The 26,406-nt window shown below is 40.7% G+C and overlaps 1 protein-coding gene across 1 annotated transcript; it reads left to right on the top strand.

Annotated features, from left to right (window-relative positions):
• The first annotated feature begins 2,578 nt into the window (after positions 1-2,578).
• Positions 2,579-3,886, top strand: LOC100665289 (olfactory receptor 1M1-like). The gene has a single exon (XM_003423268.4). It carries the CDS (start codon positions 2,939-2,941, stop codon positions 3,884-3,886), a length of 948 nt encoding a protein of 315 aa, XP_003423316.4. The 5' UTR covers positions 2,579-2,938.
• Positions 3,887-26,406: the final 22,520 nt, after the last annotated feature.

Genomic DNA, 26,406 nt, shown 5'->3' with positions numbered 1-26,406 from the left:
TTGCTGCTTTCGGAATTCTCTTTGTCCTTGGTTTTCAATGATCTTATTAGGATATGGCAGAGCTGATCTTTTTGTGTCTCTTCTGATTGGGGTTAGTGTAGTGTATTTGCAGGCTTGGTTCCCTGTCCAGGTCTGGGAAATTCTTTCAGATTATCTCTTGGAAAACTGTTCCTATCCCTTTATTATTGTCGTGGTGCTCCGAGATTCCAATAACTCCAATGTTAGATTTCTTAACTGAGTCCCATTTGGGTTTCTTTTGGGTTTGTTCACTTTTCTTTGCTCTTTTTTCTTGTATCTCTTGAGACTTAAAAAGTTCATTTATTTGTCTTCTAGTTCATTTATTCTGTCTTGTTTGTTCATCTCTATTGTTGAATCTTTCTCATGTTTTTTCTAATTCAGCTGCTTTATTCTTCAGTTCCAATGTTCTCTTTAGTTTTTTTTGTTGTTGTTGTTTTATGTTTTCAATTTCCTTGTTGAGTCTCTCATTTTGTCCTTCCATTTGTTTCCTGATTTCCACTAGTTTGTTTTCTGTGAGTTTTTTGCTTTCCTTGAACACATTTAACACCACAGTCTGAAAATGATCAATTCTTTGCATTAACCTCGATGGCACTGGGTACTGGGAGCCTCCATAAGAGAAATTTCCTCTTTTTCATGTTTTGCTTTTGATTGGTCCTTCTTCTCTTGTGATTTTTTTGCATATTATACTCTTTTTTTGTTGAACTTGGGGCATTTTGGTATCTTCTTTTTTCACTTTAAATTTTGAACTGTGATCTTTGTGGGAAAATGTTGTTTGGACACCTTAGTGGTGCAGCAGCCAAGTTCCTGGCTGTCAACCAAATGTCCAGGGCTCACACCCACCAGCGTCTTCATGGCAGAAAGATGTGGCACCCCACCTCTGCAAAAACTCACAGATCTGGGAACCCCATAGAGCAGCTTCACTCTGCCTACAGGGTTGCTACGAGTCAGAATCAACCCAGCAGCAGCGGGCTTGATATCTTTTCCTGAGAAGCACTATCGGGTACTATTACCCTTAGATTTTTTTCAGTGCTGATTCAGGAGTTCCGGATGTTTTGTTTCTGGAATTTAATACACATGCATGGAAGGGGGGGTTTAGGTGGTCACAGATCCTGATGTATACTGTTGTCTTGACCTTTCTATGGCAAAGATAGGGAGCTTGCTATGTTTTTTCCTCATGGGTGCCCCTGCACAGGTTCTTCCACAGTGTTCCGCTGTGGTCAGGGAGTTAGCCATTTTCCTCTGTGTCACTTGTAAGTCTGAAGTATTCTCCTCACCCTGCTGCCCTTGCAGTTCCTCCTGGACCTAGTTCCTGCTCAGCGAGATTCAACAGCACTCTCTTAGAGTGCTGTGATTTCCCTTCATCCCCTCCAAGTTGCACAACCTGTGAACTCCCCTGGTCAATTTGTGCCACCTTAAAAAAAAATCAGCATGCAGCTTCCTCATATTAGCTCCCTTTCTGTGTTCCCTGTTTGGAGTGTGGCTCAGCTCCATCACAACATGATTGCAAAGAGCTAGTGCTCCCAATGTTAGTGGGTATGTCCTCCCAGTTTCTGTGGGATCCCTTCTCCTTCTCTCCTTGTTCTGGACTCACTCCAACCCTCCAACACCTTGCTGTCATCTGAAGTTTTGAGATTTCAGCCTGTGTTTGTTTTTATTCAATGTTCACTGGATTAGTTGCTGGAGGAGTAAGTAGGAGTGTCCACTCACTTCACCATCTTTCTTCTCCCCTCTATGATTCATTTTGAGTTAATATTTGTGAAAGATGTAAGCTCTGTTTAGATTCATTGTTTTGCATGTGGAGATCCAGTTGTTCCAGCATTATTTGTTGAAAAGATTATCACTTCTCCATTGAATTGTCTTTGCTCCTTTGTCAAAGGTCAGATAATTATATTTGTGTGGGTCTGTTTCTTGGCCCTGTATCCTGTCCCTGTAATCTGTTTGTCTGTTTCTTCACCAGTATCACATTGTTCTAATCACTGTAGTTTTATAGTAAATCTTGATGTCAGTTAGTGGAAGTCCTCCAACTCTGCTATTCTTCAGTATTGTGTTGATTATTCTGGGTCTTTTGCCCTTCTATACAAACCTTAGAATCAATTTGCCAGTATATACTAAATAACTTGCTGTGATTTTGAATGAGATGTGTTGAATCTATAGATGAAGTTGGGAAGAATTGACAGCTTAATATTAAGTCTTCCTATTCATTAACATGAAAAAGCTTTCTATTTGTTTAGGTCTTCTTTGATTTCTTTCATCAGAATTTTATAGCTTTCCTCATATAGACCTTGTACATACTTTGTTAGGTTTATACCTAATTCTTTTATTTATTTATTAATTTTTTTGTACTAATGTAAATGATGTTGTATTTGAGTCAAAATTCCAATTGTACATTGCTGGTATTAGTAAATAAGTTGACTTTTCTATGTTAATCTTGTATGCTGCTACCTTGCTATAATCACTTATTAGTTCCTGGTGGAATTCACCAGTGAAATCATCTGGTGGGGTGCCATGGAATTTTAATTCACCTTGTCCACATACACATTTCTATTAAGAACCAGTGTTCAAATTTTTCCTACATATATACAATTTTGGGGGTTGGTTTATACAATTTAACGGCTAGTGATTGCATCTTGGGCATCAGTTATTCTTTCTGGATTCAATTTATCTTAATCTAAAATATATCATTTAATAATTCTTTCAACAAGGGTCCATGCATTGTATACTGTTTCAATCTGTGTCTGAATGGGGACTATTCCACAGATATATGAGTTGATATAAACACTATGTCAATGCCTCAAAGTGCAAGATTTAAGTTGGTGGATAATTAGCCCAGAAGGGAAGCTGGGCATAACCTGGTCTAACTTCCCAGAATCTTCTCTGTAGCATTTGTGTAACTTCCCCTTTCAATACTTGCAGAGGATTCATGCTCATGGAACTAAGGAACCAAACCAGCACATCTGAATTCATCCTCCTGGGACTTTCAGAAAACCCAGAGCAGGAGAATCTCCTCTTTGCTCTGTTCCTATGCATGTATTTGGTCACAGCCATGGGAAACCTGTTAATAGTTCTGGCCATCAGGTCAGACTCCCATCTCCAAACACCAATATACTTCTTTGTGGCCAATCTCTCCCTGGTTGATTTCTGCCTGACCACCAACACCGTCCCCAAAATGTTGGTGAACATCCAAAGCAGGAGCAAGTCCATCTCCTATCCTTGCTGTTTGACCCAGATGTACTTTTTCCATTTCTTTGGCATTATGGACAGTATATTAATTGCTGTGATGGTTTATGACCGGTTTGTTGCCATATGTCACCCCTTGCACTATACCACCACCATGAGTCCACTTCTCTGTGTCGTGATGTCTGTTAGCCCATGGGTGTTTTCTTTCTTCATCTCCCTCACCCACATCCTCCTAATGGTTCGCTTAGTTTTCTGTGGCAGCAATGAGATTCCTCACTACTTCTGTGACCTTACTCCCCTTCTCCGGCTTTCTTGCACTGACACCACCATGAACAAATTCTTTGTGTTCATTGTGGCAGGGATGGTGTTATCCATTCCCTTCATATGCATTCTGACCTCTTATGCTCACATCACCATGGCCATCATGAAGGTCCCCTCTGCAAATGGAAGGAAGAAAGCATTTTCCACCTGCAGCTCCCATCTCTCTGTGGTTGCCCTTCTCTATGGGACCACGATTAGGGTCTATCTGTGTCCTTCATCTGTCCGCACAGCCATGAAGGAGAAAGCTTCTGCTGTAATGTATACTGCAGTGACCCCCATGCTGAACCCCTTTATCTACAGCCTTAGGAACAGGGACCTGAAGGGGGCCCTGAAGAATCTTATCAGCAAAAAAATCACCTCATCTTCCTGACCACCAGGACTCCTGGGAGCTTCCAGGGGGGAAAATCTAAAACTCGGGGGTCTTGGACAAAAGCCTGAAATTGGGACAGATTGGAAGAGTAGCCAATTTTAATTTTTAATTTAAACAGGTTAAAAGGAAATCTCAAGATGGTACTGTAACTATTTTGCCAAATACTGCAATCACTGAGTCCTTCTGGTATGTTTTGTGCTGCTTCTCAGAAAGATCTTTTTGGTCTAACCAGTTTTGATATACCCTGGTTCAGAATCTATTTAGCACTAAACAAATATTTATTGAGAACCTATTCTGGGCTTGATGTTGGGTCCTGGCCATACAATGGTGAGTCCGAGGGGAATGATTCCTATAGTTTGGGGTTTATCGATAAGTGTGGGAGATAAATATTGATCATGTAATTTCAATAGAATGCAATATGAACCTTTAAGGAGGAAGAGTAGGATACAATAGGAACTTCTGACAGAATCTGGAGGGGAGAATCAGGGAAGACTTCCTGGGAGAAGTGAGCCAAATTTGTAGGATATGATGGTACTGTCCAGGCAACTCAATTATCTAAAACTAAGAAAATAGTATGTAAAAAGGTGAGAGAGAAAGTGAAAGAGAGGGATTCATTTGAGAAGTGAAAAATTCAGTCATGGTAAATGAGTCGGGGAATGCCAAGTCATGAATAACTTTAGAAGCCACCCTAAGAGTTTGGACATTGTCCTGAGAACCAGGCAGCTCTCTTGACTTCCAGGAATAAAATTCAGAGTATACGTGAGTGAAGTGTATGATACCCTGCCCTTGCCCCCACCATATCCTCTAGTGGATTTGGAAGGAATGTGCTAGAGAAAAGTGGGAGCCACAGGAGAGAAAGAGGAAAAAGATTCAGACCATGTACTAAGAAAATGGGGAATCACCAACTGACGTTATATATACAGAGCCAACAGAGAAAATACCAATTTACTAAGTAATAAATCTCTAAATCAGAAGAAACCCTAGGCATGTCTCAATATCCATTTATCCTGTGGAATGCATACGAGTGGTAACACTGCTTATAAGAGGAATGATGGTTAATGACTGTATGTTTACCTTCTGCCACACATTGTGCTATGCTTCCTTGTGTTGTCCCATTTAGTCATTCCAAAGCCCCTATGAAGGCAATAAATTACATTTAATGTATTGTGGAGTAAATCAAACACTCATATGGAGACTTACAACTAAAATACAATGAGTAGTGACTTTGAAGGGGTCAGAAATATTTAATGGAGCTAAGAAGCTGAAATTGTCTTAAGCAAAATGGCTGCCAATAGCCATAAATCTAATTTTCTTCTGTTACTTTCCTTCAACATAGTTAAATTAGAATTCCTCCTTTGAACAAACATATTTGGCCTTGTTATAAAACAAACAACAACAACAAAAAGCAAACCAGTTGCCATTGAGCTGATTCCAACTCGTGGCAATTCCACGTATATCAGCATAGAACTGCGCTCTGTAGGGTTTTCATAACTGCAACCTTTTGGAAGTAGATCACCAGGCCTTTCTTTCAAAGTGCCTCTGGGTGAGCTGCATCTTTCGGTTATCAGGCAAGTGCTTAACTATTTGCACCACCCTGGAACTCCTAGACCTGGTATGTTGTTGTTGTTAGGTGCTCTCAAGTCAGTTCTGACTCATAGAGACCCTATGCACAACAGAACAAAACATTGCCCGGTCCTGCATCATCCTCACAATCATTGTTATGCTTGAGCTCGTTGTCGCAGGCACTGTGTCAACCCATCTCGCCGAGGGCCCTCCTCTTTTCTGCTGACTCTGTACTTTGTCAAACACAGTGTCCTTCTCCAGGGACTGATCCCTCCTGACAACATGTTCAAAGTGTGTAAGACTCAGCCTCGCCATCCTAGTTTCTAAGGAGCATTCTGGTTGTGCTTCTTCCAAGACAGATTTGTTTGTTCTTTTGGCAGACCTGGTATAAGCCCCTATTTTAAACAGCACAGGTGGGATTTATGAAGGAAATCTGCTTTCTGGTGGATATTCTGGTGGGTAAAATTTAGAATTTAAGAAGACTGGAATTTTCATAGGGTGTCCATGAGTATGGTCACGAACTTTTTGAAATAGCCAAAACACAGGTAAAAGTTTAACTACAGCTCTCTCCTCTTAAATTCCCTCCTTTCCCCTACCATAAGAATGCAATTAGTGACAATGGTGGCTGGGAGAGGATTGGAACTGCCTGAGACTTGTGAAATTCCTACGATTTGGGAACACTTAGAATCTTTGTGAACAACGCTCTCTGTATCCAGCTTGAGCTGAAGCGCGATTTACCCCCACCCCATGGAATGAAAGATAACATGGGCCAATAAAAATCTCTTGAGATTCTGTCAGCCAAACTCTCTCTGTCTTGTTTTGTGTTGAGAAATAAAGGTCACAATGCAAGGTGAGATTTTTTTCCCATTAGTCTTTGCAATATCAACTTCCAAGATTTGTTGGCAACAATATTTGTTTCATTCATTCATTCGACAAATATTTACAAAATGCCTACTCTGTGCTAGGTATTATTCAACTCACTGGGACAGAATGATAAAAATGGTGCACAGAAACCCCTTCTCTGTGACTATGAGGGGGCAATAAGAAGGAGTTTTTATGGTGATGGTAGTGTTCTGTATCCTAACTACAGAGCAGTGGCTTTCAAGAGGCCAGCAAATGTCAAATGGTGCTCTTTCTCTCCATCTCCAAGGGAACTATTCATGGGATAGAATTCCATGAACTAAACACCAAATGAAAGTCAATTTTACTAACATTGGTTTAAAAAATAAAATTAAACAACACAAAATAATTATTCTCAGTCTAGTAGGGAAAATGACAATAAACAAATGAATAGTGAAACATAATTACAGATGGTAAGGAGGACCTCAAAGACATCAATCAGGGTGATGTGACAAAGGGGGGTGGGGTGTGGGGAGTATTTTAATCTGAGGGTCGGTGGAGGTTCTCTGAGAAGGCGACTTCTGGGCTGAGACCTGAAGGCCAAGAAGGAAGCATCCCTGTGAAGGGAACAGGACAGTGTGCCAGAGAGAGAGAACTCCAAATGCAAAGTAAGGAATGAGTAGGTTTTAAATAAGTTTAAAGTCCTGTCCATGTCTTTTGCACTTAGATTTGTCCCCTCAATCTTGGAATAAATTCTGAAGGGTTATAAACCCAGCATATAACTCAGCTTAAAGCAACAGACATTATTATCTCACAATTTCAGTGGGTCAGGAATCTGGGCATGGCTTAACTAGGTGCCTGTGGCTCAGGGTCTCTCACAGTCTGTGATCAAGATGTCAGCTGGGGCTCTGGACACACAAGGCCTGACTGGGGCTAGAGGACCTGTTTCCAAGCTTACTCAGGTGGTTGTGGGCAGAACTGTTTTTGGCTGACTGTTGGTCGAAGACATCGGTTTCTTGTCACATAGAAAAGATAGAGAGACAGAAAAAGAGGCACATGGAGAGAGACAGACAGACACACACACACACAGAGGGAGAGACAGAGAGAGGTGGAAGAAGGGAGGAAAAGGCCAAGAATGATGGTGCAAACAAGTTGGAAGTCATAGTCTCCTAATATCAGAAGTGACATCCCATTACTTTTTTCATATTCCATTCATTGAAAGCAAGTCATAGGTTCAGCCCACACCCAGGGAGGGAATTACACAAGGGAGTGAATGAATGCCATGAGGGCAGGGATCATTAGGTACCATCTTGGAGGCTGCCCACCACACTAACATTCACCTAGTGGGCATCTTTTCAGGCAGGTTGACCCACAGTGTCATGGGAATCATTCTCAATGCCTAGAGGCTGGACATTAATGCTGATCAGGACACATTCTATAAAGACTGGACTGGGGAGTACTGCTATACCACAGTAAGGCACATGATGGCACCAGAAACACAAAGCTAGGCCATCTCATGCCCTTCAACTTCTTTGAACAGGTTTATAGACAGCCTCTTCTTGCCAGGTATCAAACCAAAAAATTCAAACTCGTTGCCATCTAGTAGATTCCAACTCATGGCAGCCCCATACATTACAGAGTGGAGCTCTGCTCCATAGGGTTTTCTTGGCTGTGATCTTTAAGGAAACAGATCACCAGGACTTTCTTCCATGACACCACTGGTAGATTTGAAAAGTCAACCTTTTGGTTAGTGGAAAAAAAAAAAAAAAAACCTGTTGCAATGGAATTGATTTCGACTCATAGTGACCCTATTAGACAGGGTAGAACTGCCCCATTTGGCTAGTAGTGTAGTGCAAATCATTAGTGCCACCCAGGGACTTCTTCTCAGGTATAGACCTGCTAATTCTGGCTCCTAACCCTTTCTGACCTCTGCCTGTTTCCCACTTTGTGCTTTGCCGTGAGGGAGGAGGCTGTGGTTCCCCCAGAGAGTCTAAAAGAAAGTTTGAGCTATCAGGAGAGAACCAGGTTTCAGGGAGGAAGACCCTATAGGGAACGCCAGGAACAAGGTTAGGGAAAGGAAAGAGGAGTTTCCTTTCTACAGAGTGATGATTCCTTAGGACACAGTGCAGAGAGTGCAACCTAAGCTGGTTAGTAATAAGACCTGTAGTCCCTGCCTCAGGTCTTTGCAGAGGCAAGGAAGATGGAAGAGGCTTTTGAGAATAAGTCATCTTAAAGTAGCTGCTCATACCCTGTTGGGGTTGGGGGGGAGGTCCCTGGTCCTACTGAGGATCTGACAAAAGCCAGCAGTGCCCCCCAAGCTAAACACACTTTCGTGGACACTTGCTTAATTTCTGCTGTTGAAGTGGTTGAGAGAACAAACCGTAGGGTCAGGATGCCTGGACTGGTATTCCAGGCCCACCACTTGCCAGCTAGGCCACCTTGGGGAAGTTTCTTTGCTCCTTTGTACCTCAGTTTTCTCTCTGTAAAAAGGAGATAATAATAACAATATCTGCCTCATTCAATTACTAGATTATTAAACGAGATAAAGAATATGTGTAGCAAACAGTACAGGCTCAATTATGATCGTAGTATTATTGATGAGCCCCAACCATGGGCTCCTAGGGGCACATGGGCACTGAGATGAGAGCCCCTTTTTTAGGGATGAGTAGCTAGATGCACTAAACCATTTGTCCCCGGGCGGCATAAATGGTTTGCACTTGACTACTAAACAAAATGTTGGCAGTTCAAACTCACCCAGCAGCATCGCAGAAGAAAGTCCTGTGAGTGGGCTTCTGTAAAGGTTACTGCCAATAAAACCCTGCGGAGCTCAGCTCTATAACATGTGGCTGTCATGAGTTGGAATTAACAACAACAGGTTTGGGTTTTCTGTTGTTGTTGTTTCAGTAGATGTACAGGTGTGGGGCCAGTAGATGCACAGGTGTGGAGGGTGGGTGGGGAGGGCAATTCTGAGTTAGAATTTGTGGTTTTTCCTTCAGTTCAGCCTCAATGCTGATTCTCATGGAGACCTGGGTTAAATCCAAAAGGTACTGCTTCAATTATCTCCAAGGTGGATGATAAGAACCCCAGGCCTCTGTACCTTGAGCACAGCAGGGAGGATGGCTGTGGACATCAGCAGTGGGGATGAAGCATGAGAGGGGAGCTCTCTACCACACTCTGGTGTTGGAAGAGCTGTGCTGGGAGCCCTTTGGTCAAAAGCATATGGAGCCCCTAGCAAACTCCATGCGACTAATTAATTTTTCCTTCTTGTGGGATTAAAATTGGCAAAATTGCTGATGTCTGCCTGGACCTAGGAGCTCAATTTACTTCACTAGGTTTGTAAGCTTCACAAGAGCAGGGAATCTATATATCTTGTTTCCCATTGTATTGCCAACATCCTGGTGACACAATGGTTAAGTGTGTGGTTGCTAACCAAAAGGTTGGCTGCTCAAACCCACCATCCATTCCACAGGAGAAAGATATAGCAGTCTGCTTCCTTAAAGTTTACAGCCGTGGAAACCCTATGGGGCAGCTCTACTCTGTCCTATAGGATTGCTATGAGCCAGAATCGACTGCGGTATACAACATCAACACAGTACACAGTAGTACATAACCCAGGTGTGCCAGTAAATGTTTAATAACTGGCTATCAGAAGGGAGGGTGCTCTGATTTGTAATGTTTGCTGATTCCTGTGGCATAAACATTCCCATTACAGCTGATTTCAAGCTACCAGTGATGTCACTGAAGCAGAGTTGGGAAGAGATGTGCAGTAGCTCACCATTCTATAGTGTTCCCACCATAAAGATACGATAGACATAAATAACCTCAAGATCACAGAAAATAATTAAATATAGTAAAGTCATTAGGAAATGATATGTTTTGATTATTTATTACCTTTTTTAAAATATCACATAATTGTAAATTTCTGTAATTTGATTATAATGATGCCTGTGTTAATCAGAGGTTCCTACATGGTACAAACAGTTTGCACTTGACTACTAACCTAAAGGTTGGCGGTTGGAACACACCCAGTGGAGCCCCAGAAGAAAAATATGTTGATCTGCTTCCATAAAAATTACAGCCAAGAAAACCTCATGGAGCAGTTCTTCTCTGTAACACACGGAGCCACCGTGAGTTGAAACTAACTCAATGGCAATGGGCTTGATTTTGGTTACTGTTTAACAATCAGCTTACAAAATTCCTGACAATTTGAAAATCTGCTCTTGTGAGTCAGGACAAGCCTTTTCCCACATGCCAGAACCTTAGCCCGTAGATTTTGTTGTGTGCTGTTGAGTAGATCCAGACTCACAATGACCCTATAGGACAGAGTAGAGCTGCCCCATAGGGTTTCCAAGGTTGTGACCTTCATAGAAGCAGATTGCCATGTCTTTTCTCTCGAGGGGTGGCTGTGAGTTCAAACTATTGACCTCTGAGTTAGCAGCCGAGCACATAACAATTGTGCTACCAGGGTCCATAGTGTTGTTGTTGCTAGGCGCTGTCAAGTCAATTCCGACTCACAGCGAAACTATGTACAACAGAGTGAAACACTGCCTGGTCCTACGCCATCCTCACAATCTTTGTTGTGCTTAAGCCCATTGTTGCAGCCATTGTGTCAATCCATCTCCTTCAGGTCTTCCTCTATGTGTCTGACCCTCTACTTTACCAAGCATGATGTCTTTCTCCAGCGACTGGACTCTCCTGATAACACGTCCAAAGTACATGAGACAAAGTCTCACCATCCTTGCTTCCAAAGAGCACTCTGGCTATACTCCTTCCATGAAAGATTTGTTCCTTCTTCTGGCAGTCCATGCTATATTCAATATTCTTTAACAACACCAAATTCAAAGGCATTAGTTCTTCTCTGGTCTTCCTTATTCATTGTCTAGCTTTCACATGCATATGAGGCAATGAAAACACTATGGCTTGGGTCAGGAGCATCTTAGTCTCTGGTTCCTGGTAGGGAATCTCTAAACCCTTGGAGTTACCCTGGTGATTGGAATGTCTTAAGGAGCCCTGGAGGTGCAGTAACTAAGCCCATGGCTGCTAACTGTAAGGGCGGAGGTTCGAATCCACCAGCCACTCTATGGGAGAAAGATGTGACAGTCTGCTATTGTAAAGATTTACAGCCATGGAACCCTATAAGATAGTTCTACTTTGCCGTATACGGTCACTATGAAATCCCTACCTATCTCAATGAGTTTGTTTTTGTTGTTGTAGTGATTGTGTGACCCGTTGTGGGCCCCAGGACTACTCCAGAGAGTTTATGTTAAACAGATGATTTGGGATAGGGGCTGGCCATTCCAGAAAGGCCCATCTTGTGATTAGAGCGTTGGAGCTTTGAGCTACTTAATATCAGCCCAAACTCTGAGGAGAGGGTTGGAGACTGAGTTAAATGATTTAATCAGTACTGCCTATGTAATGAAACCCCAATAAAAAAATCTGGTTAACCTGGGGGAGGGTAAGGAAGATTTTGAATTTGGGGTCAAAAGTAAAGGTGGCTGGAGACTCCCAAGCTTGCAGCTGGTGTGTGAAATGAGGGCAACCTTATGGAGAACTGTGCCCTTAACCTGTGAAGTCTGGGCTAGCTCTGGGTAGTTTGGGTCAGAATCCATTTGTAGTACAAAAAAAAAAAAAAAGAATTTGCTATTGATTACATGTTGAAGTTTTTTTTTTTACATGCTAAAGTGATATTTCACATGTTGAGTTAAAATACATTATTAAAATTGATTTTACCTGTTTCTTTTTACTTTAAAAAATTTATTTATTTCGTTGTTGTTGAGAATATACACAGCAAAACATACAACAATTCAACAGTTTCTACATGTACAATTCGGTGACATTGAATACATTTTTCAAGTTGTGCTACCATTGTCACCCTCCTTTTCTGAGCTGTTTGTCCACCATTAACATAAACTCACTGACCCCTAAGGTTTCCATCTAATCTTTTAAGTTGCTATCGTCAATTTTATCCCATATAGATAGTTCTTAAAAGAGCATAATGCTCAAGGCAGACATTTTTTGCTACTTGAGTTAAACTATCTTTTGGTTTTAAGGAGACTTCAGGGAATATTTTTGGTTCAAGGTTTAAAGATTATCGCAGGTCAATAGTTTCAGGGGTTTGTCCAGTCTCCATGATTCCAGAAAATCTGGAGTTCATGAGAATTTGAGATTCTGTCCTGTATTTTCCACCAATTGATCAGGATTCCTCCATAACCCTTTATCAAAATGTTCAGTAAGGGTAGCTGGGCACTATCCAGTTATTCTGATCTCATGGCAAAGGAGGCAGTTGTTCATGAAGGCAATTAGCCACATTTTTTTTTCCATATCCTCCTTCAATCCCTGACTCTCCTTCTTCCTCTGTTGTTACAGGCAAATAGAGACCAACTGTTGTGCTTTGGATGGCCTATTCCAAGCTTTTAAGACCTCAGGCACCAAGGCACTGAACTAGGAGGTAGGACAGAAACACTAAACAGGTTATTAGGCCAATTAACTGGGAGGACCCTTGAAACCATAACCCTATAAACTGCCAAACCAAGAAGCCAAATCCCATGAGGTGTTGGGTTGTACATAAGCAGCCTCAGCAGCTACTCTTTTATTTTTTATTTATTTTTTGTCATTGTTGTAAATGCATCTATTACACAACTTTGCCAATTCAACTTTTTACAGATGTACAACTTTTTGACAGCAATTGCAATAATCAGCTGTGCAACCCGACTCTTAATAAATGTGATTTTTCCATCACTGTGAACCCCTCCTTCCCCTCCCTCCCACTTCTGGTAACCACTAATAAACTTTGGTCTTTTTTACATTTGCCTTTTCTTGTCTTTTTATATAGATGGGGTCATACAATGTTTGTCCTTTATTGGTTGACTTATTCACTCAGCATAGTGTCTTCTTTTTTCTTTTTGAAGTATGCTGACTAGAAAATTTCAAATTATATATATGGCTTGCATTATATTTCCATTAGACAATGCAGGATTACATGTTTACTGATCTGTTTGATGAAGAGGAGTGTGTTCTGGAAAGTCAGGAATTAGCTGTCACAAGTATCTAAAAAGTACCATGTACCAGGACAAATACTTTTATTAATAATGGTCATAATAGCATGCATGGAGTGCTTACTATGCTCTAGCTTAGGGCTTCTTCACCTAGGCATTATTGCCATTGAGGCTGGATGATTCTCTGTTGTATTGTAAGATGTTCAGCAGCATCCTCGACCTCTATTAAACACAGTAGCCTTTCTCTCCCCAGTTGTGGCAATCAGAAGTGTCTCCAGACATTGCTAAATGTCTCCTGTGGGCAATGGTGCCAAAATTTTCCTCCCATTTGCATTTAGAACCATTGCTCTAGCCTAAGTAAAGCCAGTTGTCCTGAGTCCACTTCAACTCATGGTAACCCCATGTGTGTCAGAGTAGAACTGTGTTGCATAGGGTTTTCCATGGCTTATTTTTTTGGCAGTTTTTCTCCAGTCCTTTCTTCTAAGGTGCCTCAAACCTCCAACGTTTTGATTGGCAGCCTAGCACATTAATCATTTGCACCACCCAAGGACTCCTCTAGGCTGAGTAAGGTGTTTATCTTAATAGACTCTTGACCTCTGTGATAGGAAATATTTTCAGCTTGTGGATAGGAAACTGAGGCTCAGAGAGGCTAAGAGACTTGCCCAAGGTAACATAGCAAGATTGAAACCAAGACCTGCTTTCCCCCTGGTCCACTGCCATGGGCACTGCACACACTGAGCTTCAGCTAGCACAGCTCTCCTGCGTGAGTATCACATTTCAAGTCCACTGCATGCACACCCAGTCTGGTTCTCAAAGGCACTAGCAATTACCAGACATGTAACCACAAGCCCTGAACTTCAGTTTCCTTATGTGTGAAAGAGACCTTCAGAGACCCTGTCTTCCCTCAAGGACTCTGAGAATGGATTTGGATTCTCAGAAATAAGGGTTTCTGAAAAGGCAGGAATTAAGACTTCTTAGTTTACTCTTGCTTTTATTTATTAAGCACACATGCAGAGTGAGTCTACTATGTGCCAAGCAGTTCTAACTGCTTTACATGGCCCATTATGAGGTGGGTCCTTTCTTTTCATCATTGGTAGGTGAGGACACTGAGGCTCAGGTAGGTTGAGTAATTTGTCCATTCACTCATTCATTCCTTATTCAAGTATTTATTCATTCAGCAAACATACTCTAAAACACTAGATGCTGGACATAAACAATAAGACACTGCCTCTATAAGACCGCAATCTTCCTCCTCTATCCCCGTTTCTGTGTTTCTCTCCTTACTCTTTCATCTTCAGTCACAGACTGGCGTCCTTGCTGTATGAAAACTGTGCCAGACACTGTCCCACCTCAGGTCCTTTTCACTTCCTGTTCCCTGCAATGTTTTTTTCTTCCCCCAGCATTATTAAAATATTTATCATCTGGACCTATTATTCCCTCAGATCCTTCCCTGACCACCTTGTCTAAAATGCCCCTCTGTGACCCCCCTTGATTTGATTCCTGCTTTGACTGTTGGGAAGTCAACCCCGTAACCACTGCAAGCACTTAGTTCAATGCCTGGTGCATAATAAGTACTCAGTGAAGTTTAACTAATGTATTGTGTTCCATATCTTGCCTATATTCATAAATCTTATAATTCTTTAGCTCTCAGGCTTTATGAATGTAAATTATTATATTTTACCACTTGCTTCAGTAGTTACGTTTGTTTAGCTTTGTCAAAAGAAACTGAGTCAATAATAAAATTAATCTATTAGATGAGGTTTATTTGGGGCTCATATTGACAAAATACTGAAAGAAAAGTTCATTTCTGATTGGCTTATACAATTCACTATTGAAACACTCTCAGAATCTCATTGGTCAACAATAGCCTGATTTATAGGAAAAAAAAAAAAAAGCTGATCTATTGCTATAGGGTTCTGAATTATAGCAACCCTTTTTTTTATGGGACAGAGTAGAAATGTCCCATAGGGTTTCCAAGGCTGTAATCTTTACTGCTATTCATACAGTTTTCGCTGGCTAATTTTTTCAGAAGTAGACCACTGGGTTCTTCTTCCTAGTCTGTCTTAGTCTGGAGGCTCCACTGAAACCTGTCCACCATGGGTGGCCCTGCTGGTATTTGAAATACTGGTGGCATGGCTTCCAGGTTTACAGCAACATGCAGGCCACCACAGTGTGACAAACTGACAGATGTGTGGGAAACCTACAGACAGAAGTGTTAAAGAGTGTTAAAAAGCAAAGATGTCACTTTCAGTACTATGGTGCACCTGACACAAGCCACGGTGTCTTCAATGGCCTCGTATGCATGTGAAAGCTGGACACTAAATAAAGAAGACTGAAGAAAAATTGATGCCTTAGAATTACGATGTTGGCATAGAACGTTGAATATACCATGGAGTGCTAGAAAAACTAACAAATCTGTCTTGGAAGAAGTACAGCCAGAATTCTCATTAGAATCAAGAATGGCAAAACTTCATCACACACACTTTGGACATGTTGTCAGGAGGGACCAGTCCCTAGAAAAGGACATCATGCTTGGTAAAGCAGAGAGTCAGGAAAAAGAGGAAGACCCTTGATGAGATGTATTGACACAGTGGCTGCAACAATAGGCTCAAGTATAACAAGGACTAGGAGGATGGCGCAGGGCGTGGTAGTGTTTCATTCCCTTGTACGTAGGATCACTAGGAGTTGGAACCGACTCCACGGCACCTAACAACAATTGAGCTCTCTTTTTCTATTAATTCATAAAAGTCATTTATTTAATTAGGAAAATTATCCTTTGTCACTTATACGCATTGCAAATTTCTTCATTAGCTGTGTGGCTTGTTTTGCATATCTTATAGTGTTTTCTGGATGAACACAAGTGCTTAGTTTAAATATAGTTAAATTTGTCAGTTTTTTTGTTTGTGCTCAAAAAGTCTTGTTTATGAAATCCCTACCTATCTCAATGCACAGGATTTGTAGTGTTAGCTTTACATTTGAGGCCTGAACCCACCTGAGGTTTGCTTTTGCCTTCGATGTGAGGTAAGAACAAAAATTCATTTTTATATCTTTGAACTTTTTATTAAACAGTTCATCCGTTCACTGTAAGTACACTGCTACAATGGCTAAGCTGCCCATTTACGTGTTGGTTTTTATCTGGGCTCTATCTTCTAATCAGTCTCTAAGTGGTGCGAATTGTTAATACATTCAGCCGCTGCCCAAAATTTAGAGGTTTAAGTCCACCCAGAGGCAACTCAAGTAAGAATTCACTGTCTAGTTCTGAAAAATCACCTATTGAAAACCCTACGCAGCATGGTTCTACTCTGACACACGTGAGGTCACCGTAAGTCGGGGTTGACTCAACGGCAATTGGCTGTTTTTTTATCTTCTGTTCAATAGGTCTGTTGTATCCCTGCATCAATATCATGTCTTACTTATCCTGTCATACCATTCAGCTAAAAACAAATTACTTGTAGTTACAAACAATTCCCAAACCACAAATGTGTATTATATCACAGGTTGACTGCTTCTCTGATCCTTTGCATTTTACTGCAGCAATATGATAAATGAGAGCCATAATTTCAACCCATGGTCCCCTGGTGGAAAAAAAAAAAGAAAGTATTATTGAAACTACTGCTTGTATTGGGAAAAGGTGGCAGTGCAATTCTTACAAGGAAATAAAATGTCTATTATATGTTCATTTCATATTGATGAGAGAAAATACATTTATAAATGCTGACTATAATATGCAGAAACAGGATCGATCTTCAGTGAACCAAGCATAGAATTAGTCTTTAGTATTTGCATTTTTTTGCATGCGAAAGCTGAACACTGAATAAGGAAAACTAAAGAATTGATGCTTTTGAATTACGGTGTCGGCGAAGAGTACTCAATGTACCACGGACTGCCAAAAGAATGAACAAATCTATCCTGGGAGAAGTACAGCCAGAATGCTCCTTAGAAACAAGGGCGGCGAGACTATGTCTCACGCACTTTGGAGATGTTATCAGGAGAGATCAGTCCCTGGTGAAGGACATCATGCTTGGTAAAGTAGAGGGTCAGTGAAAAAGAGGAAGACCCTCAAGGACATAGATTGACACAGTGGCTGCAACAATGGGCTCAAGCATAACAATGATTGCGAGGACGGCGCAGGATCGGGCAGAGTTTCATTCTGTTGTGCAAAGGGTCACTATGAGTGGGAACCTACTTGACGGCACCTAACAACAACATTTGCATTTGGGGGGTACATTTTCTATATTATCTTTTGTATTTATGCAGATAATAAATATATGCATATAAATAAATTGTACTTGTTAGCCTAAATGTGATGTCATTTTTTCTGACATTGGTGTTAGGGTTTCCTTTCAATGTTCCTAAAGAAAGAAAACTAGAATCAATTCCACAAAGGAGGTGTGTCCCTGTGTATATTGTACTTGAAATGGATTTGTGCAGAAAGAGATGGAGAAAAGAGGATGGCACATTCATGGCCTCTCTAAGTGTGGTAATCAGCTACGAAGAAGTTCTTCCTTCTCTGAGCCTTGCTCCTTAAGGATTTATACTGTCCTGAGATCAAAATAACAGCAAGAGAATTTGGTTCATGAGGAGCTTTGGATACTGAACCCCCAAGGGCCACAGAGACTGAAAATTTTCTGCCTGTGATCACCCCACTCAATAGCCCTGCCCTGGTCAGTAGGCAGTACCCCTGAGCCTCATTCCAAGGACCGTCATTTCTACACAGGAGCCTGGTCCCTCTCTCTGGCTTCCTGTGCTCCCTGAGCCCAGAGCTTCCATTTTTACCATTCAACCTCCAGGAGAGAACTGAATGTCATTCCTTAGTGGTGGCACCCAGGTAACCTGAAGTTCCGCAGCTTATGTTCAACAAATAAGGAGAGGTCTTCTTCTACCAGTCCATCTGGGAGCAGCTGTGAGGTAAGTACATGCAGAAGAGGGGCAAAATGGAGTCACCTGTGAGTTGCTTGCTTGATAGTTCATCATTTTGACATGTTTCCTTGTACATTTGCTCTAATACTTGAGCAGATGTCATTCTGCTAATTTTTTACTCTAATCATAATTTCCAGGGACTTTTTCCATCTTAGCAGAAACCATCTCTTAAGTGGTGTCAGTAAGGGGGTGCGGGTGACACTGTCAGAGGGGGTGACACTGAAATGACTGTCTATAAAATTTTTGTGCAGTGTTTCAGCAGAAATTTGTAATTTTTTATAAAAATATCCCTGTAGTTAGCTATAACAACAAAAACATTTTTCGTAAGCCCAGCTTACATGTATCAATATACCCACAAGGCTAAAACTCTATACGAATTTACTTTTTGAACCACCGGATGCATTCCAGTCAGAGCTGTCATTATCACCCAATTACAATGACGCTTCTAATCACCTCGTTTCATCTGCCCGCACTATAAGCACACACTGTTGTTCTTGTTTTTGCTGTTTTATTTTGCTGATTTTGTCAAATTTTTTGGTGTTTTAGCTAAAACATTGAGGTAACTAGTATTTGTGAACCTATGTCTATAATTTTTTTTTAGAATGAAATAATAATTAAAGAGAAAAATTAAAAAATCCCTCTGCTCATTTACTAATAATGTAATTCATTGTAGAAATATTTTACAAAACAATTTTGTTAGTATTCATGTAAGTATCTAAGAACTATTACATTTAATCAATTTACAACTGTATTTGTCACACATTATTCTATGATTAAAATTAGTAACAGTACAAAAAATATTGCTAAGGGTGCTGTATGGTCTGGTATGGGAGGAGGTCCATGGGGGCAGGTTGACACCATAAGTTATTGACACCATGAGACCCCAGCCCTAGATATGCCACCAACCCTAGTGACACACAATCCTAGTGATATCACCAATCCTAGTGATTCTCTAAAATTTTCTTTAAATTCTTTGGCAGAGGCAGGGGTATATAGTTAGCTTCTTATCTTTCAGTACCTGGTTCCTGATGGCTCTTTGTAGGGAAGATCTTGGTCTCAACCCTGTTACCAGGTATAAGGATCCAAGGAGAAGAGAAGAAACACCAGGCAGGCCCCATAAGCTATATCCATAGTCTACTGTTCTGTTTTTCTTAACCTGCACAATACGTTATAAGGCAGTGCCTTATAAAAAAATAATAGAACAAATACCCATCTATCCATGTCTTCAGAGTTAATAAGTGTTGATAGCTTGTTATTAGAGTTCTTCTCTTAAAGGAACAAAGTAATATGCATAAAGCTAATATAACCCCTCAATTCCCTTTCTTCCCTTCCCAGAGGCAACCACAATCTTAAATATAGTTGGTCAGCAGGCATTATTTTAAACTGTTTGTGTGTGTGTATGTGTCTGTGTATGTGTGCATGCCACAATGAAAATGCCCATCAGTTGGAATAAGATTAAACAGTGACAGAATAAGACAGTGGAATGCCTTAAGGCATTTAAAGCAAATGGACCACAGCAAAAAAGTACCAAGATTTCTAAGTCATTTAAAGTATTATTTAAAGAAATAGTAAAATGACATGTATAGTATATACATTTTTAAAATGCAGAAGAAAAATATTGTGCATGGGTAGAATCATAATAAATGTATTGATATTGCAGGAAGATTTCCACTTAAGTTCGGTGCAATGGTTCCCCCACAGGAAACAAAAATTGATAATGTGGAAAGATAAAGGGCAGGATTTCAAATAAATACTCATTGTTTCTTTAAAAATAGCTAGTGCGAGTATGGCAGTGTATTTTAATTTGATGTTGCTGAGTGGAGGATAAAGAGGTCTGTATTGTTTTTCTCTGTACTTTTTGGTATTTATAAAGTCTGCATAATTTTAGAAACTATTAAAATTTTCTCATACTATAGATGTTTTGTTAGACAGATTACTTTTCTATTTTGAGTTTTTATTATCCATGTAGATGAATCTCTGTCTAATTTATTCATCTTAATTGCTATATATTTATGTCAAACAAACAATATCAGTGATCAGCGATTTGAGGTCTTCCTTCTGCTTGCTTCCCTATACGAGCAAGATCCCCAGTGGAGTTTCAGCACATCCATCCTTCCTTGAAATTACTCTTTTTCTCCTCCTCGTTCATCTTGCCCCACCTGTCACTTCCCTCCCTGTAATGAACCAGGTCGTGCGATCAGATTGTGTTCATGGCAGAAACAAATCACAGTACGAAATACTGAGAGGGTCTCTTATGTCAAGATTTTGTCTATTCGCATCTTTGCAATATCCCTATAAAGATTTATGATGATTCCCATTATACAAATGGGAAGATAGAAGCTTCTTAAAGAGCTATAAAAATGTCCTTGTTCACAAACCAAGTTTGTCTGGTTCCACTATTTACTTTAACTGTGTGGGGGGGGGTGGTACAATGAAAATTTCCATCAGGTGGACTAAGAATAAATAAATTATAATGAATAAGACAGTGGAATAAACTCAGCTATGTCTGATTCTAAATGTGTCACCATGTGATTGGTTCTGTTATGGTTGCTTGTTGTCAGGACTCCATGCCTAGTGCCCTAATTCTTTGGTGGTGAAGCAGAGTGTGTCTATGGCCATTCAGGTCTAAATTTAAGGATCCTAATGAGTTGTTTAGAGCCCTGGTGGCATAGCGGTTAAGAGCTCAGCTGCTAACCAAATGGTCGCCAGTTCATATCTACCAGCCACTCCTTGGGAACCTTATGGAGCAGTTCTACTCTGTCCTATACAGATGCTATGAGTGGGAATCAACTCAATGGTAAAGCGTTTTATTTTATTTTATTTTTTACTGTGCTTTAAGATAAAGTTTACAAATCAAGACAGTCTCTCAGACAAAAAATTGTATACACCTTGCTATGTACTCCTAGTTGCTCTCCCTTTCATGAGACAGCACACTTGTCTTCTCTACCCTGTATTCTCATGTCCATTCAGCTAGCTTGTCTTCCTCTGTCTTCTCGTCTCTTCTCCAGACAGGAGCTGCGCACATAGTCTCATGTGTCTACTTAAGCTAAGAAACTCACTGTTCACCAATATTGCTTTCTGTCTTATCTTCCAGTCCAATTCCTGTCTGAAGAGTTGGCTTTGGGAATGGTTCCAATCTTGGGGTAACAGAAGGTCTGGGGACCATGACCTCTGGGATCCCTCCAGTCTCAGTCCGACGGTTAAGTCTGGTCTTTTTACGAGAATTTGAGGTCTGCATCCCACTGCTCTCCTGCTCCATCAGGGATTCTCTGTTGTGTTCCCTGTCAGGGTGGTCATTAGTTGTAGCTGAGCACCATCTAGTTCTTCTGGTCTCAGGTTGATATAGTCTCTGTTTATGTACTATTTCTGGTTCTTGGGCTCATAATTACCTTGTGTCTTTGGTGTTCTTCATTCTCTGGCAAAGGGTTTTTAATGATCTGTTCATGAGGCAGTGGTAATTCAGTTGTAGAAATGTTGCCTTCCATGTAGGACACCTGTATTCAACTCTCAGCCAATGCACCTCATGTGCATCTCTTAGTAGCAGCTTGTGTGTTGCTATGATGCTGAACAGGTTTATAGCAGAGCTTCTAGACTAAGATGGACTACGAAGAAAGGGCTGACTCAGGGGCTCGGTGGCAGCTAACAACAACAATGAGCTGCACATCCTTGAGGAAACTTTAGAAACTTTTTCTGAATCATTGATTTACAAGAATAATGAGCAAATACATTGACGTGCCCATGAGTTATCAATCAACACTCGCCTGTTTGGGGCATCCAGTGATCATATACCCAGGGGTGGCATTTTAACACAGGAAGTGGGAGTGTCCTGGACTTGATCCTGGTACACAATCTCAGGGTCCCTGTAAGAACCAGTGCCCAAGACTGCCTGATCCAGGCTTTGATGGGGACCAGCCAGAAACACAAGGAGGAGGACGTCAACTTTCATGACTGATTTTCAATACATCCTCCTCTAACACTATCTGCTAATTACACAATGAAGATAGATATATGAAAACATAAAAGGAATAGGGAACAGATCAAGCTACCTCATAGTGAGAAAACAATTATTTCCATGTTATTAAAAAGAGGAAATGAAGGGAGGAGCAGATTCTGGTGGGAAAGAAATAAAGAAAAGGGGAAAACAAATCCAGAAACAATAGCCTATTAATGGCGATAAATTATAACTACAATAATATTGAAATTGTATGGTGTCTTTTTGATATTGTTTTTCATTAAAAAAATATGAGTGTCAGTTAAACAGAAGAATGTGCATGTGTGTATTTTTTACATTCGTGGGGTCAGGAGGAGGTAAGAAATTTCTCATTTTCTTAGCCAATTTTCCTGATAACCTTAAAAACAAGTACTTCACTCCAGGGATGAGGCTTCTTGCTAAACAATCTATATTGATTCTATTTTTTAAGCCCCACAAGTATAAAGGCTTTTCAGGTGTTCAGGTGTACTTTGCTCAATGTTTGGTCACCTCCTAAGATTGACTTGCCAATCTCCTACTCCCAAAATTAAATTCAAGGCACTTGGGCATTTGTGTGGGTAGTATTTATCTTTCTCATCCTAGAATTCAGTAAGTCAACAAATCGTTGCTTTTTTATTGCCTTTTTCCAAGACCCCATGTGTTTCAATATTCCTTCCAGTCTTCTGATTTGGAAAAAGAAAAGAAAAAATGCTACGTGTCACCTCAGGAGAAAAATGTTTTAATCTTCGATCATTTTGGAGAAAAGAAAGTCTTCCAGACATAATTGCCTTAACAACTTAAAGTTTCAGGTAGCATATTCTCTCTGGACCTCAAGTCCTGAGTGTGCGTGGTCCTGTTTAATGCCGTCACCTGCTAGATAGTGCTTATGTTGTCAGAGAGTAGAAGACCTTCATGACCAGGAAAAACACTTGGGTCTTTATTCAGGTGGAATTCTTCACTAGGCAAGTGATGAAATCTGATTGACCTTTCAGGATACCTAGTTCTATCCTCCTTAGGGGTTATATCACGTGATGTTATGAGGTCGGCTCTGAAGTCTGACATCCTGAGTTCAAATCTCACCATCATCTGTTACCAGAGAGCCAGGTACTTTGTACTGTAATTTAACCTTATCTTAGCTACATGAGATCATGGGGAAGATGTAGAATGATAAAAAAAAAAAAAAAATTTTTTTTTTTTTTAGAAGTACCTAACTCACAGATCTGTTGAAATAATAAAATCATTTAATATAGGTGAAGAGCCTGGCAATCCGTGTTGGTGGTGGTGATAATAGCAGTGTATAACAATTACTACATTTACTACGGTGATAATATTACAATTAATTGTGAAAAGAACAATGAGAAATAAGGAGATATTGAAACAGAAATGGGGAGTGAAAAGGGCAGATTTTGAGGACTCACTGACAATTAAGATGCTAAATGGAGTCACGGTCTTGAACGCTCGGCCAGCCCACTGTACAGTGCACTAATGAGCTGGACCTTCATTTTCCTCATTAATTGTGCCAGGTCTGCTCCAATCACAAATGAGTTGGTTGTCCATGCTCTAGAACAGCGTTCTTTAAAGTATGGACTCCAGACCATCAGTAGAACATTTGTGAATTTGTTAGAAAGGCAAACCCTTGACCCCATACCCAACCTTCTGAATCCAATACTCTGAGGATGGGGACACACATCTGGGTTTTAACAAGCCCTCCAGCTGATTGTGATGCAACACCAACTTTTAAAACCACTGCTCTAACATTTAACTGATGTAACATTTTTAAATTTTCATTTTATTTTTGCTGCTAGTTTGAAGGATGGTAAAAAGTTATCAAAGAGAAATTATATATCAGTCCCTACTTTATTCCTGTTAGTTGGCAAATGTGAAAATGTGTAGACAGTTGAATAAAATGTGGGAGATGGGTAGTGGAAAAAGAAATGAGAAGAGGGAAAAAGAAGAGCAACAGAAAGAGGTAGAGAGGAACAGGGAGAGAGAGATATTTCTAATATTCACTTTGTTTCACAATATAGATCCTACAGTTTCTCTAAACGAAGGGATCTGTTAACTGTCTTATTTCCTCTACTTTTTTTTTCAGACTTAACAACAACATGAAATTAGAAAACAAAACAGATATAGAAGAATTCCTCCTCCTGGGCCTCTCAGAGAATCCAGAACTGCAGCCCCTCCTCTTTGGGCTGTTCCTGACCATATCCGTGGTCACCATGCTTGGAAATCTGTTCATCATCCTGGCTGTCAGCTCAGACTCCCACCTCCACACCCCCATGTACTTCTTCCTCTCCAACCTGTCGTTCAATGACATCTGTTTCGCAGCACCACGGTCCCCAAGATGCTGGTGAACATTCAGACACAGAGCAAATCGATCAGTTACACAGGCTGCCTCACCCAGATCTGCTTTGGTTTGGTTTTTGCTGGTTTGGAAAATTGTCTCCTTGCAGCAATGGCCTAAGACCACTATGTGGCCATATGTCAGCCACTGAGGTACACGGTCATCATGAGCCCCTACTTCTGTGGCCTGCTGATTCTACCGTCCTTGTTCATTAGCATCATGAATGCCCTGCTCCATAGTCTGATGGTGCTGCATCTGTCCTTCTGTATAGACCTGGAAATCCCTCACTACTTCTGCGAACTTGGTCAAGTCCTCAAGCTGGCCTACTCGGATATCCTTATCAATAATATCCTAGAATATCTTGTGACTAGTGTTTGGGGTGGTGTTACTCTCTTTGGGATCATTTTCACTTACATTCAAATTTCCTCCTCCATTTTGAGAATCCCATCACCTGGTGGAAAGCATAAAGCTTTTTCTACATGCGGATCTCACCTCTCTATTGTTTCCTTGTTCTATGGGACAGTTTTTGAGGTCTGCCTTAGCTCTGCAGCTACTCTTTCTGCCAGGAAGACTGCAATAGCATCAGTGATGTACGTCATAGTCACGCCTATGCTGAACTCCTTTATCTACAGTCTGAGGAACAAGGACATGATGGGGTCTTTGAGGGAACTCTTCTCAAGAATATCTTCTTTCTATTGATGTGAGTGTAATGAAGAATTAACTTTACACAAAGATACATCTGGCTATTGTTGCTGGTCTTTGGGGAGTATTCTGTAAACTTCAGAATTTCATGAGTTTTTGGACTGCCTTTTTATTTGTAGTGGGCCTGGGGCCACACCTGATAGTTTGTGATAACAAAGTGACTTATGGTTGATCCCTTCACAAGTAATGCTAAAGGGGTGACTCAGCATAGGGTTATCATGCCAGAAAGGATGTCTTCATGATTAGGTGGTTGAAATTTTGAGCCACTTGATATCAGCCTGACCTCCAAAGAGGGTAACAGGTGAAGATTGAGTTCAAACACATGACTATTGGTTCAATCAATCATGTCTATGTAATCCCATACTCATTGCCAGCAAGTTGCTTCCAACAAATGGTGACCACATGTGTTACAGAATAGAACTGCTCCATAAGATTTTCTAGGCTGTGATTTTTACAGAAACAGATCTCCAGGTCTTTCATTCACAGCACTGTTGGGTAGGTTTGAACAGCCAACCTTTCAGTTAGTAGTCAAGTCCAAACTGTTTGCACGACCTAGGGACCTACCTATATAATAAAACTGCAATAAAAACTCAGGACACTAAAGCTTAGGTGAGCTTGGTTCTCTGGCTGTCCATGTTCTGTGAACTGTCACACATTGATGATCCAGGAGGGTAATGTGTCCCTGGAGACACAGAAGTTTCATGTTTGTGACCATCCCAGACCTCATACTATGCATCTCTGCCTTTGGCTGGCTCTGTTTTGTATCCTTCTACTATAATAAAATTGTAATCATAAGTATATTGCTTTTCTGAGTTCTGAGAGTTGTTCTAGTGACCTACAGAACCTGAGGGGGCCATGGGAACCACTGAATTTGTAGCTAATGGGTCAGAAATGAGGGTGGCCTGAGGAACCTGAACTTCCAGCTAGTGTCAGAAGTGAGGGCAGCCTTATGGCCTGTTAAAATAAAAAGAATATTAAGCTGATAATAGAAATTTATCAAAGATTTTTTTAAATATATGATTTATATATCAGGACAACACTTCTGACTAGAGAGTGAAAAACGTTCCCAAGAAGAAAAATCTTTCACAGGTTATATACCATAGTTTATCACTAGAAATTATGCATTACCTCAGAAGCAGAACCAGAAGACTGTTTACAGAATAACCTGTAGACATGCAGAATTTCA

Source organism: Loxodonta africana, chromosome 3 (genome assembly GCF_030014295.1).
Source record: "Loxodonta africana isolate mLoxAfr1 chromosome 3, mLoxAfr1.hap2, whole genome shotgun sequence".
NCBI lineage: Eukaryota > Metazoa > Chordata > Mammalia > Proboscidea > Elephantidae > Loxodonta > Loxodonta africana.
Note: the sequence above shows the minus strand (reverse complement) of the source record. Positions and strands in the feature narration are given on the sequence as shown.